The sequence below is a fragment of the Podarcis cretensis genome (assembly GCF_951804945.1).
Source record: "Podarcis cretensis genome assembly, chromosome: 13".
NCBI lineage: Eukaryota > Metazoa > Chordata > Lepidosauria > Squamata > Lacertidae > Podarcis > Podarcis cretensis.
Window position 1 is genome coordinate 41,021,059 of NC_137182.1, and position 14,958 is coordinate 41,036,016.

Here is a 14,958-nt window from a genome sequence, read left to right on the forward strand (position 1 = left end):
AGAGGGCTTAATGCACCCAAGCCAACTTTGGTTTATAAAACAGAGAACAAATAGTCCTTTAACATATCTCAAAACGTCAAACCGCCCAAGTATAAAAAGCTAAAGAGACCCTGCTGCTTCAAACTGAAAAGGGAGAAGGAGAGGAGGGAAATGAAGTCTCCTGTTGTCCCAAACTGCTGCTTCACGATACTCCATGGTACAGCAGGACCATCCTTCCTAATACCAGCACTTTCCCACTTGCTGATAATGGACCCAATCGCACCTGCACCAAGCAGATGACCCTGATAGGGAATGTTCTATATTCTGAAGTCTCAAACTAATTAAAAACAAAACGTCAAAGATGACATGTCAGAGAGAGAGAGAGAGAGAGAGATATTTTGAGAGAGATTTCTCAATTAAAAAATCAGATGACCAGCCACCTAATTTTATATATGATGACTTCCTTGTCGTATGCAAAGTGCACATAGAGTACATTGTCAACCTGTTCATCACCGCACTTGGCACCTCCTCTTGAGTGCCTATCTGTCTTGTCCTCAACTAGGTATCTCTTGTGCTACAGGGTGTGCCAAATTGCCACCCTTGGGTAACCCATCTTTCTCACCCACTGCTCCCCTCCTCCGTGGGGAGGGGCCCGTAATTGAAGTAGTACATCTCTGGAAAGAAGCAACTCTCAGAGGATTCGACAACAACGCAGGGCGACTCTGGTACAGAAGGTAAGAATGGGGAGGCATTCTCCTGGAGTAGAGATCAAGGGCAGGAGAATCTCTAGGATTCGCAGGATTCCTCCTCCTCTGTTGTCTGTCATAATGTGATCTCCTGGTCTGTGCCTCTCTTCAGTCCCCAGCTTTCAGCTTGTGGCACAATGGGGTCTAGAAGCTTGCACAGCCTGGTTGCGTGTGTGTTGTGGGTGGGTATATTACGCTGCTGCCCTTGGGTAAGTGTAGGGCCACACTGGAAGACCTGTTGGTTCCTTCCAAATGCTTTTCTCTGACTAGAAGCCATACAGGACTGTAGATGAGGGATGGAATGCCTGTGTCCCTCCAGTCATCGTCCAACTCCAACTCCCATCAGCCCCAGTCAGTGTCATTAATGGTTGGGGATTATGACAGTTAAAGTCCAGCAACATTTCTGGAGGGTTGCAGGTTCCCCATTCTTGGTGTAGATCAATGAAGAGGTTGCTCTTGTGAGATGCCTTCTTCAGCTCCAGCCAAGCCCTGATTCTCTCCGCATCTCCTCCCTCCACCTTCCTTCTGGAGGAAGGCTCCTGGAACCTAGATAATGCCATCAATTGACAGTGTCAGAGTAAAATACTATACACAGTAAAATACTATGCTCAGGGTCCCTTCCTATGGTTCTGTACTCAGTGTGCTCTCAATATTTTATACTGGGGACTCAGCTCTAAAGTGATTTATATACTGTATTTTTCACTCTATAAGATGCACCAGACCACAAGAGGTTTTGGAGGAGGAAAACAAGAAAAAAATATTCTGAATCTCAGAAGCCAGAACAGCAGGAGGGATCGCTATGCAGTGAAAGCAGCAATCCCTCTTGCTGTTCTGGCTTCTGGGATAGCTGCGCAGCCTGCATTCGCTCCATAAGACGCACAAACATTTCCCCTTACTTTTTAGGAGGGAAAAAGTGAGTCTTATAGAGCAAAAAATACGGTACATTGCATGTGCAATATAACATTGTGCCACCAAGATGGCAACGTGGAGTCCCGTTTTTCCCTGTTTCAATTTACAACGCTTTAAACTGAAAAGCATCTTTGATGTGTCTAGATCCAGCCTTGGTATCTTCTTATATGTTGTTTAATTGCTGTAGGTCACTTTGGGAACCAATCATGGCTGAAAAGCAGGGGTAATATAGTAATAATAATAATAATAATAATAATAATAATAATAATAATATAGCAGCTCTGTGATCCCCTGATCAGCCAGGAGCACCCATGCTGATCACTCAACAAGGATCCTACCCAAACTTCCCCTCAGGCCGCTCCAAGTTGCATAAGGGCATATGGAAATATCACGCGAATGCCTTTTGTTCCCTTTAACCTTCCGCATTCAAAATTTGATGTTGTGAAATTTGAAGTTAATTGCTGTTGAGCTAATTAGCACATAGGAGATCCTGGTGATAAGTAAATGGATGAGAGACTTCATGCATGGGCTGGTGTCAATCTAAGACAATTGTTCTGCCTTAGATAAGCTGGCTCATAGTTGGGCATCAGAGTTCTGAAAATTCCAAGTGGAGGCAGACAAGGCAGAGGTGGATTTGGGATGGCACAACTGTTGCGGTTGCACTGGGTGCTAGCACAACAACAATGATGTAGAACGGAGCGTGAGAGGCGGGTGGGGTGGAGCGGGTCCTGAATTTTAGTGTCATGCAGGGCGCCACTGAAATTCGAGAAGCCAAAGTCCACCCCTGCACAGTGCTCCCCCTCCACTATTGAAGATGTTGTGCCTCTGCCTACCAGCCACTAGGAATTACACGTGGGGAGGGAGAGGTCCTGTTGCATTTCTGGGCTTCCCAGAGGCATCTGGTTGGCCGTTGTGAGAACAAGATGCTGGACTAGATGGACCTTGGGCCTCATCCAGTAGGGCTGCTCTTACATTCTTATGCTAAATTGCGACACTGATCACATAGCCGAGGAAAGTGACTGTGAACGGGGCTGTCGCATGCACTGCTTTGGTGCTGAGGGTTGGACAAGACTGAGTGAGGGAAGTCTTTTGCTAACATGCCCTCTCTGCGCAGGTAGCAATCATGGCTCCCACGCTGAAACCAATCGCACATCTATTGATGTTGCTGCTCTTGGGAGGATCCTATGTTAGCTGTGAAGGTAAGCCTCTGCGGCAAAGTGCAACGGTAAATTCTGGAGCGCAGAATTCCCCGGGAAGAAGGATTTGATGGTTAAATTGCTCTGAGAATTGTAGCTCAGGATAAGGGGCCTCCTTGTGACTCTCATTATGCATAACAAACCACAGCTCCCAGAATTCTTTGGGGGAGGCCATGACTGAATTCTCCCAGAATTCTTTGGGGGAAGTGATATCAGAGTACTTTAAATGTATGGTGCGGATGTGTTGTTAACGGGACTCTGGTCAGAGACTGAAGGTTCACAGAGTCCAGGGCTCATTTCTTTGGCTCATGGGGCCAGAGTTTCGGATTAGTTTTGTAGAAGAAAGTGTTGCATCAGTCCTTGGGGATTTACTGGGTTCTGCAATCTTATCTTCTCATGTTAAACCAGAGAAAGGACAGGAAACCGATGCATTTTGATCCATGCTTTCTCCCCAACATACTCATTTTTCTCCACATTATTTGGCTGGAGAATTGCATTACAAAATTCAGAGAGGTGTGAATGTAGAAAGCTAGTTGTGTTTCAGCTCACTTACTATTATGGAAAATGCAATTAAGGGGGGTGGGGTTTCATAAAAAAATCCTAACCAAATGAATTTCTTCTCCATCCTCCTCTGTCTCTGTGTGTAGAGCAGGAAAAGTGGAGGTACGAAATGGCTGTAATGGGGGCCAGAAAGCTGGGTGAAGCTGAGCTGCTTTCACTTCATACAGTGGCAACAATAGACAGCCCCAGTCTTCTCTTGCCTTATGGACGGAAATAAGGCAGAAAGATGTGTGTGCAATATTCTCAAGTCTCTAATATAATACAAAATTTCTGTCCTTCTTGTTTGAAGTGCAGGGGTCATTCAGTTTGTAGTTTAAGGGTCAATTATATTAATGTTAAAGTCAACTAGCCAAGAGGGTGATGGGTGGAGGTGTTGCTTAGCACATAGTCTGATTGGCTGTGTAGTTCTGAGGGAGTTTTCCTCTCTGTGTGCCTGGTTGAATGTCTTTCTGCTAAGTATAAGGCTTATACTAAGAAAGACAAAACCTCTGTTGTTGTTCTTTTTCAGTAAAGTGTTATCGGGTTTCTTTTCTCTACGGACTCCCATCTGCTAACACGTCTCTCTTTCTCCTACAGAGAAATGGTGCTATGACAAGCCAAGCTGTGGTAAGCAAAACAGCATTCATTGTTTCATCCACAAGCTCAGTATCTCCCAGTGTAAGAAGTAAAGACTATTTCTCTCCAGTAGTGCGGTTCGATCGCTGAGGGACAGAAAGGGTAGCTGGCTTCTCTAATGGGGCTTCAAGCTCTCATGCCCACAGAGCAGCCTGTTTAATCTGCTAGGCAGGAAACTGGGCGCAGCCATATTCTGCCTGAAAGAGGCCTCAGCACAAACTAGGCCACCAATCCAATAATGCCAGTTTGAAATTCCCAATTGGTTCCTGGTTCCCTGTTGGCAGTTCCAAGTTTTCCATATTGAAGTGGAGCAAATGGGTAGGAATTTGAGCAGTTGTTCAATCCAAATTAGTGTTTAGGCCAGGAATGGGGAACCTCCAGCCCATTGGCCAATCCTTGCCGGCCAGAAGCTGGAGTTTGACCCACAAAGCCATCTTCCCAACCGCCCACCAGCTGACGTCACTTGAGAGGGCAGGGTTAAATCCTGCATGGGTGGGAGGACACCTTCTCAGGAGGGTAGGGTTAAATCTTGTTCCAGCAGCGAAGAGGTGTGCACAGCCAGGGCAGCAGGATTTAACCCCTTGCTCGTCAGCCGACAAGTGGGGTGTTAAACCTTGCTCACTTTGGCAGGATTCCAGAAACTCCTGCTAGGATGAAGGAAGAAAATGTTTTTGTTTTAGTGACACCTTCAACCTGAGGTTAAAACCAGTTCCCCAGCCCTTCCTTAGAATGATACCCTTCCCCATTCCCAATTCCCAGAAGAGCGAATTTTTCCCCATCCTTGCAACTTCAGTACACAATTATGGTTGGAGTGTGGATGCTGGTTGCTGTGGAAGACTGGGTGTGCAGGATCAGGTCGTGACTCCCAGATTAATCAATATAGTGCATGTGTATATGGTGCTGGAAGGCCAACAGTCTGCTTTGATAAGCTGTCTTGTCCAAAGGGAAGGCAATACTCAGTTTTGCCTTGGGCTCCTCCTCTTCCTCGCTGGCTCCACACCTGCTTCTGCCTCCCTCTCCCTAGGTCCCCTTACATGGAGACGCCTGGGCCAGTGCAATGGCAAGAAGCAGTCTCCCATCAACATTGTCACCAAGTATACACAGCCTGATTCCTGTCTGGGTCCCTTGACATTGTCCGGCTATGAGGACCGTTGGAGGCCAAGGGAGCTTTTGAACAAAGGGGACTACCGTAAGTATAGGTTACTTGAGCAACGGCGGGCGATGTGGAAGGCATTGGGAGGGGTCTTGAAATTGGGACTCTGACCGCAGGCACATTATTCTCTGTGTCTCCATGGGAGCTGCTGGCTTCACAGCTATGCTTCAACACAGTGGGGAGACCCAGATAGTGGCATTGCTAGACTACAGCTTCCATCATCACTGACTATTGGCCAAGTTGTTGGGCTGATGGGAGTTGTCATCCCAGACATCTGGAGGGTAGTGGATTGGAAGCTTGCTGCCACCGGTTAAATGGGCTCCGCCAAGTCTTTTAAAGCAACGATAAGATGAAAACAGATTTTAAAATGCATGGTGCCATTCTACATATCTGGGTAAAAAGGTAAAGGTAAAGGGACCCCTGACAGTTAAGTCCAGTCGTGAACGACTCTGGGGTTGCGGCGCGCATCTCGCGTTACAGGCCGAGGGAGCCGGCATTTGTCTGCTCCGCAGACAGTTTTTCTGGGTCATGTGGCCAGCATGACTAAGCCGCTTCTGGTGCAACGGAACACTGACACCAGAGCAGCACACGGAAACACTGTTTACCTTCCTGCCGGATCGGTACCTATTATTCTACTTGCACTTTTGCCGTGCTTTCGAACTGCTAGGTTGGCAGGAACTGGGGCTGAGCAACGGGAGCTCACTCCATCGCAGAGATTCAAACTGCCGACCTTCTAATCGGCAAGCCCAAGAGGCTCAGTGGTTTAGACCACAGTGCCACCCGCGTCCCCACATATCTGGGTAGTCTTGTCTAAATGGAAAAAGGTTTTTAGCATTCTCCAAAACATGTACAGAGACCGCGCCTGCCTGATGTCAATACAGTGGTACCTCGGGTTACATACGCTTCAGGTTACACACTCCGCTAACCCAGAAATAGTACCTCGGGTTAAGAACTTTGCTTCAGGATGAGAACAGAAATCGTGCTTTGGCGGCGCGGCGGCAGCAGGAGGCCCCATTAGCTAAAGTGGTCTTCAGGTTAAGAACAGTTTCAGGTTAAGAACGGACCTCCGAAACAAATTAAGTACTTAACCTGAGGTACCACTGTAGTCAGGGTGTTCGCAAGTGTGGGGGCTGCCACACTAAAATATAGATTCCTCACAAGTGCAGAATGGGTGTCATTCAGCACCTAGTAACATGGCCAGTGCTGCATATCGAAGGGGTTGAGCAAGAATATACTGGGTAAGGAAAATCTCATAGGTAAACTGGCCCCAGGGAGAGAGAAGTTGACATGTACTCTGTCTATGACGTACAGAGGTTCCTGTCTCTCTTCTTCATAGCCTGCCATCAGTTAAAGGGCAGCGAACAAATGGTGTTATTAAACCGTCTATGCATAATCTAATATGCAGATAAAACCATTTGCCAAGAAGAGGAGTTTGTCCCTGCAGTACTTCGTAGGATCACTGCATCAGCAAATGCACAACTACAAATTCAGGAGACTTGAAAAATTAGCTTTGATGATTTCCTAAATCGAAAGACGTCACAGAACTACTTAAGCCACTGCAGAAATAGACTGTCCTATCAACACAGAGCAAAACCAAGCTGGGGGGGGGGGGAGGTGGGGAAAGCAGCTGAGCGAGGAAAGTGGTGGATGGGGTGAAAGGATAAGCTCACTCGTCCCCCACTCCCCCGCCACTTCTTCCCTCCAAATTGCACCCTTCCAAAATACATTTTAGGCAGTAGTGGAGAATTCTTGGCCAGGGGCCACATTTGGCCTGTCAGCTCCCCGCCCATTTGGTCTGCAAGGCCATTTCCCCTTAATCACACCCACCTGACATGCCCCTGATGTCTACCTGTCCCACAACTGACATATGACTGGATTGGTTGTTTGTGGGAGGGGGAGGATTCTTTCACATCCCTAAGTCCTATAGAATGGACTGAACCCCATGCCTATCAGTTGATGCACTTGGAGTTCAATCCTGCTTGTTTGCTTACCTGAATCCTGCATGGTTACTATCTCCCCCTCCCCCACCCCCGCAGGCAAACTTTGACAGGTGGGTGGTATCACCCACTTGTCAATCACCAGATGTCATCATGATGGCAGAGTCGGCCGATGGAGTGGTAGAGACAGAAAGATCTAGATTGCTGGACTAGAAAGTTCCCCTGCCCTTGATTTTAGATATTCAGTGGAGACCTTATTAAAGGTCACAGTCCATCACACTTTTGCTGCATGAGAATACTCGTGTGTAGGCACCTCGTTAGCAGCTTTCGTCCATTTAGCAGTGTTTCTGGAAGCAGTGGTCAGCAACTGAAGTTACACTTTGAGATGAAACACTCACAGACGCTGTAAAACTCAGTCAAGTGGTTTACTGCTTGACTGGTCATAAATGCATCATGGTAGCACTATTTACAATCATTATAGCAATAGCTGTAACGGCATATTTAAGCATCAGTCCCTCTTCCTCTTTGGGAACGACCTAGGCAGACACAATCTATCGGCAGTCATGACACATCAGTTTGCAGACAGCATTTGTTGCTCAGTCATCTGCAAAAAGCGAAAACGAAAGTTCTCCTTTGATTGGCACTTCTAGCTGAAGCTGCGTGGGCTCAGAGTGCCACTCCCACTTATATACAACCGTTCTGGAATCTTTTCCCTGTTTCTGGATGAATGACTCCCTAACAGACAACCCTTCCCAAACATCACATGCATATGCACAATACATTTAATGCACATGCTCCTCCTTCAAGAATCCTGGGAACTGTAGCTTAACCTTTACAGAACTACAATTCTGAATTACAATTTATTACTGCATTGCAGGGGGTTGGAATAGAAGGCCCTTTGGATCCCTTCCAACTCTACAATTCTATGATTCTATGAATTCCCAGCAAACTACAGCTCCCAGGATTCTCGGGGAGTGGAAATGTGTTTTAATTGTATATAGCAGACACACAGCCACCTAGTCTGATCTTTTCTGAGCACACCGTTCTGACTACATGAGCCATCTCTTAACAATGGACCAGCCTCGGTGCCAACTCAGCTCCAGCATTTTGCCTCGCTGGTGGTGGGAATCCTGGAAACGTTATTATTCTTTTTTAAAATCAAAGGAGCCATCTCAGCTCAATGCTTGCTTTGTTTCTTGGATCCATTGCAGCTGATGTTGAGATGAAGGAAGGAGCCACTGTTTCCAGCCCCAGCCTCCCGGCCAAGTACCACCTGAAGTCCTTCCACTTCCACTTTGGCACCAACCACCATGCAGGCTCAGAACATGCCATTAATGGCCAGCACTACTCAATGGAGGTGAGCCATCTGGGAGAGCAGGGGAAGCAGCGATGACAGTGAGCAGGAAATGGCCAGACTAGGGTAGCCAGCCTGGTGGTGCCCTGCAGACATTTGTGGACTACAACTCCCATCAACCCCCACAGTTGACCATGCTGGCTGGAGCTGATGGGAGCTGCAGTCCACAACAGCTGAGCATTTTAGCCCAAATATTATTGTTCTGCTGCCCTGGACCTATAAATGTAGTTTTCCGCTCTCTGGTGTTCAGGCTGTGCTTTAATAATAATAATAATAATAATAATAATTTATTATTATTTATACCCCACCCATCTGGCTGGGTTTTCCCAGCCACTCTGGGTGGCTTTCAACAAAACACTAAAATACAAACAGGGCTGCCTTCAGATGTCTTCTAAAAGTTTGGTTGTTATTTTTCTCTTTGACATCTGGTGGGAGGGCGTTCCACAGGGCGGGTGCCACTACCGAGAAGGCCCTCTGCCTGGTTCCCTGTAACTTGGCTTCTCGCAGCGAGAGAACCACCAGAAGGCCCTCGGCACTGGACCTCAGTGTCCGGGAAGAATGATGGAGGTGGAGACGCTCCTTCAGGTACACTGGACTGAGGCCATTTAGATCTTGGCCACTTCCAGATGCAGACTGGTTTGGGCGCGGAGCCTCAGAGATGCTGCAGGGGACGCTGCAGCTATGATTTGGAATGGAGCACAAAAGGTGAAGGGTCACTGAATTTTGGCGTCGCACAGGGTGTCACTGAAAATTGAGACCCCAATGTCTGCCACTGCCAGATGGCTTGTTTATTGAGCCTTAGTCTTGAATTGTTTCCACTAAGTTCGTGGGGAGTTTAGATGATACTGGCTGTTTGTTGATGAGCGTTCATTTTGATTAGTTTGCAGGGAGGTTATGCAAAGTTGCATCAAGCAAAGGTTAACCCACACTTTCTCACTTTTTAAGAATTCCACTGAGGCTGCAATTAAGGCTCCTGGAAACTCTGGGCTCTCGCTTGTTTATATACTGTATCTCCCTATCCAATTCTGAGAAACACTGAGCAAAAAAGGCAAACATTCCAGGGCAGCCCTTCCTCTTCAGCAGATAGTGTGCTTGCAAATGTATGATGTCACAGCTCCTAGGCTAGCTGGGGGAGTAAGGGTGCCTTTGGGTTAAGGTTATCAGATTTTTTTCAATGAATCCGGGGTCACTTTTCAACTTCAGTCGAATTCAGTGGATTTTGTCAGGGAACTGATTTGTAAATCTGGGGACTGTCCCCGGGAAACGGGGACGTCTGGTAACCTTACTTTGGGCTGTCAGTATCATGCAGGAGGGATTCAAGTGCATCCTAGAACTTTAGGTTTGCACAGTTGAAGTGGATTAAAGCAACACTCTGTCATTTTAACACAGCAAATCCCTTTCCAGCAGATGTTTTGTACTTTGGGATGTGAAAGGGAATGCATTGAAAAGTGTGGGATGAACTAATGATTAAGGGAAAGGCATGTAAACACCTCACAAAGAAATTGAGTTGCAGGATGAACACTCATTATCATCAAACCACCCCGTAAACAAATCAGAAATCATGCTCAATAAAAGACCGGGCATGGTTTAACTGGTGCAAGCAAATAGGGATGAATGGGCTCCGATAATCTGAAGGAGGAGCTCTTACAGAACACAACAGCCAGATTTAAAAAATACACATAGCTACTTATTTTTCAAGGGCTTGGGGCAATCTATTGCTTTTCTGAAAAGGAGGATACAATATAATAACCAGCTGTAGTATTACTAAGTGCTCTTGACAGCAGTGATAAATCTATGGGCAATGCAGAGTTTAGTTGCTTTTGGATGAGAGAGCATCCTGGAGATTTATGGGGTTGAATCTGGTGCTGCTTTCAAACCCACGCTAAATATGCAAGCAGAGCACTTTGGGAGCAGACTGACTCCTAGAGGAGGCAGCACAACTGTTAATCATAGCTCGCGTCTCCAAAGGGAGCAACAGCACTCCAAGGATGCCTGAGTTTACGTGGAAGGCGTGTGGCTCAGCCGTAGGGAATCTGAATCCGGGTTCGCGTCTCCACTCCTCCACATGCAGCTGCTGGGTGACCTTGGGCCAGTCACACTTCTTTGAAGTCTCTCAGCCCCACTCACCTCACAGAGTGTTTGTTGTGGGGGAGGAAGGGAAAGGAGAACGTTAGCCGCTTTGAGACTCCTTAAAGGGAGTGAAAGGCGGGATATCAAATCCAAACTACTACTACTACTCTTCTTCTTCTTCTTCTTCTTCTTCTTCTTCTTCTTCTTCTTCTTCTTCTTCTGTTTTGCACTCAGTAGAGTCCTGATGGATTGAACCAAAGACACATCTAGTCTAGTCTAGCATCCTCTTATCCAGAGCGGCCAGCAAGATAGTTCACTGTTACCCACTGAACTAAACCCAGGAATCTTACTCCCGCTCTCTCTCTGGCATAATTTAGAAACACCGTTCTCACTTTTCCTTCCCTTTCTTTTCCCTTCTCTTGCACCAGCTCCACGTCGTTCACACTAAAAATGGCATAAGCACCAAAGAAGCGGCGAAGGACCCACAGGGATTTGTTGTCCTGGGATTCTTCATACAGGTGAGGAACAGCACAGAGTGGCCCATGCTTGTGCAGTCAAAGGCTGGATTGGTACAGGAGCCCCTGAATCCACTGGGGGCTGTTGTGGGCTGCTTAGAGCTCAGTCCTCTGGAATGGAGGAGGCCAAGAAGCTTATAGAGATAATTTCCTGTAACGTATGCCATTACCTTTCTTGTCCCCGTAGAAGTCCTTTGAGGCTCCTTTTGACGGTGTATGGAATTTTCTGGCTAGTAGCCTGCGCAGAATCCCAGAAAAAGGTGAGGTTCCCCCATTCCGCCACCCGGCCTCCATTTCTTAGAAAATGAATGGATCTTTCTTTCTAGCAGACCTTTCATCTTTCTTGTCTTTCCCCAGGTAACTCTGTGCCACTGAATGGGGAATTTTCTCTTTCGGACTTATTGAGACCAGGAGGGAGAGACACCGTTAAAATTACGGACAAGTATTACCGCTACCAAGGCTCCCTCACCACTCCCAACTGCTCTGAAGCTGTGACCTGGTTTGTCTTTCCTAAGGTCATCAAGGTGCATCCCTATGTGGTGAGTGGGTGTCATCTATTCTTTGAGGAAGGGTGGGGGTGGCGGCAGCTGGAGGGATTGAATCATTAGGTTCACTGAATGGAGCCTGCTGGGGTCAGAGTGGACTGAGGCCTAGGCGTTTTGATTCGTGGGTTCTTAGGAAACAGACATGGATCACAAGGTCACCGCCACAAACAACACCCTCACGTTCAGATCTCCGACCCCAAATAGGTCACTGCATGCTGCAGGAGAATTTCTCTTTCAAGTCCCAAAGGAATTAGACGCCTGCTCCACAATAACTTGGAGCAGGGTTTTATTTGTGGCAGCCCCTCCTCTGTGGAACAAAGTCCTCTGTTGACCTGAAGCAGGTGCCCATTATATGCACTTTCTGGGGGGAAAGATGAGGCTGTTTCTGTTTCAACAAGCTTTTCCAGCTGGGCGAATAGGTCTCTGCCATGACTGTCCATTTCATATAGTTTTTAAACTCATTTCTGGTTTGTTGGTTTTTTAATGCTGCTTCGTAACCATTTTTCCTGCTTTTATTATATTTCGTAGATTGTTGTGGAAGGTGATCAGTTAGTTAGTTCATAAGGATGTAAAATCAGATTGTACTATCCCAAAGTCCCTTGCAAAAGGGACACAATATTTCAGGGTCCGCAAGGAGTTCCAGCCCTGTAATGGTTGTAAGGGGGTTACTTGTGCGTAAATTGCCTTCAGTTTAGTCCGTTTGTTTGCTCAACCATGTTTAGGGTTGGAGCTCGCCCTCCGTGACCTGTTAGTCACTTGCAGAATCCGTCAGTGGGCGTTTCTTGAACCTCTTCCAGCATAAAAGCTGCTTGACCCCAAGTCTCCTCCTATGTTCCCTGCGCGGGACGCGTCTGCGCAAGTGAGGGGAAGGCAGGGGCGTGCCAGCGCTCTCTCCACTAGATTCGGGTGAAGGGTCTTGGAGCCCTGTCACCAATTCCTCCATCTCCCTCTCATCTCTATTGGTGTTACGCTGAATTCCTTCCCCCCTGCTGGTCCCCTCTCCGGCATCGCTCTGGAGCCCTGCCTCCACCTCTCGCTCTGCTTGCTCTGATGTCAGTTCCCTGACAAGCCCCAAGCAATCAGGTTTCCTTGAGAAGTCAGCTGTCATCTTGATAGGGGTTAAGGTGAATTACATGGTCCAAGGTGGGAAAGGGTTGAGGACTCAGGCATCAGAAGAGCCAAAGGTCGAGAGTGTAACCCAAGATAGACAGGCAGGGGGTCAAATTCCAAAGGGAACAATGTAGAGGAAGAGGAGCAGGTGTTTTAGCCTGATGGGATCCTCCTCATACAAGTAAGACAGGGCCTGCTCAGAGTTGGCCTCCTAGTTCCACACCTTGCCCTTGTTGGGCCTGGTGGAACCTGATTGGTCTGTGAGACCAGCTGACTGAGGGCTCTGTCAGGTACTGTAAGTGGTGGGGCATCCCCTTAGGAGTTACCTTTAAGAAACACACCTCAGTCTGCAAGGTTTGTGGCAGGAACAATGTGACGCTAGGTAGCACAGATAGTGAGGTGCTGGAGCCCAGTTGGAGTCCTGGTTTGAGACTCTCATGTGTCCCGCCCCACCAGTGCCTCACACAATATTGGGGCACATCTGCACCACACATTTAAAGCACATCTGACACACATTCAAAAATACACAGCTTCCCCCTAAGAATCCTGGGGGCTGTAGTTTACACCTTGCAGAGCTACAATTATTTGCACCCTTTAATAGACTAGTCCTCAAGATTCTCTGGTGGAAGCCATGCGCTTTAAGTGTACCGTGTGGATGTCAACTCAGTTTACTAGCATCCCAGATTATCTTTGACCTCGCTGAGCCACATTCTCCATAGAATGAGCATGGTCCCCAGGGAAGTCCCCTGGTGAGGTGCTATAAGGGATTCTGGGGAGCTCCTTTGCACACCTCAAAATCTCCAGAAATGCTTCAGTGAGCAGGCTAGGTTGGGTCCTTCCTGCACAAGGTTTTCCTTAGCGTTAGGGTTTACCTGCCAAGGAGGCCACACAGAATCTTTACAGATCTGGGCTTGGCAACAGCAACGGAAACTTCTAGGTCAGTAGGCAGTGTCTCCTTTCACAGTCGTTTGGAGAGAGCTATCATGGCGGAAGGCCACCTCGATCCCCAGGCACTCAAGTTCGACTTTAGACATTTGACACTGGTCCTTTTGCTGCATGGATTTCCTGAGCTTGTATGTGCTACTCTCCTTTTCTCATCCTCCTCCTCCCATTTCTCCTGTTTTTCTCCCTTCTAGGTGAAGGAATTCACCAACTCGCTCTTTTTTACCACCATAGAAGAAAATCGTCGTATGCAGGATAATTACCGTCCTGTGCAACCATTGAACAACCGAAGGATCAGTGCCTTCAACCTAAATGAGTATGATCCGGCACAATGCCCTGGCAATAGTTTTGGGGCCAAAGAGTGTGTGGATTGCAAGGACTGATGGCAACAGTTTTCTTCTGCTTGAAAGATCCGAGCTATGCGGGGAGTTCCATCTCCTGACCCAAGAATCAATAATTTCTCAATGTGATGTGTTTCATAAGGGAGACCATATTCTCTCCCTTCCCCCTCCCCTTTTGATGACGACACATATGATGTATTTCTTAGAAAAATTAAAACCACCTCTATTACCACACACACACGTGGCTGGTTTTCTTTTATTAAACTTACATTTACTCAATTTGTACTCACACTCAGTAGACAGAAGAAACTCATGAGATTTCAGGTGAAGAGTAATTGTGCTGTGGTGTTTTAACAGAAACTGAGCCCAGGTTTTAGGAGTTGACTGTGATTTGTCCCTCTGGCCCTTCCCCACACAAAATGGAGGCATTCCTATGTCCCGCCAGTAGTGAGGAAGGCAGCTTATTCTTTTATTTCTTTAACATGCAAATGCTGAAACATTTTGCCAAAACATCACGAACACCAAGAGTTGCTTCAGTTTAACCAGATATTAATTCCTGGTTGGTTGCCTCACAGTCTGGTCTACTGTTCTCAGGGTGCTGCTGACAAACATGGAGAGGAAAATTACCTCAGGCCAAGGAAAAACTTGGGGATAGCCATACAGGACTCCCCAGAGACTGTACTCCTTGTGTGGAAAATGTGGTGGCGGCATGGTGTCCTCCGATATATTAAGCCACTGTGGTTAGAGGCATAGTGGGTACACAGTTGGACATAGGACCAGGGAGACATGAGTTCAGATTCAAGTCTGGCCCTATCATGAGGAAAATCGAAGCAATTGCATCGGGTGCTGGGTCTAGGAAACAGTGAATTAACACCTTCCCAGCCCACACAGCAAGGATCCTGTGGCTATGCAGGGCTCTCCAAAGTGCTTGCCCATCCTCATGCATCACTCTGAGGACAGTGGGTCCTTGCTAGGTTCCTGAGTT

At 47.3% G+C, this 14,958-nt stretch overlaps 1 protein-coding gene across 1 annotated transcript; it reads left to right on the forward strand.

Annotated features, from left to right (window-relative positions):
• Nucleotides 1-549: 549 nt before the first annotated feature.
• LOC307201341 (carbonic anhydrase 4-like) lies at nt 550-14,211 on the forward strand. The gene is made up of 9 exons (XM_079950441.1): nt 550-713; nt 2,749-2,833; nt 3,968-3,997; nt 5,031-5,195; nt 8,308-8,453; nt 10,949-11,038; nt 11,223-11,295; nt 11,393-11,574; nt 13,827-14,211. Exons 2-9 carry the CDS (start codon nt 2,758-2,760, stop codon nt 14,013-14,015), a joined length of 951 nt encoding a protein of 316 aa, XP_079806567.1. The 5' UTR covers nt 550-713; nt 2,749-2,757; the 3' UTR covers nt 14,016-14,211.
• Nucleotides 14,212-14,958: the final 747 nt, after the last annotated feature.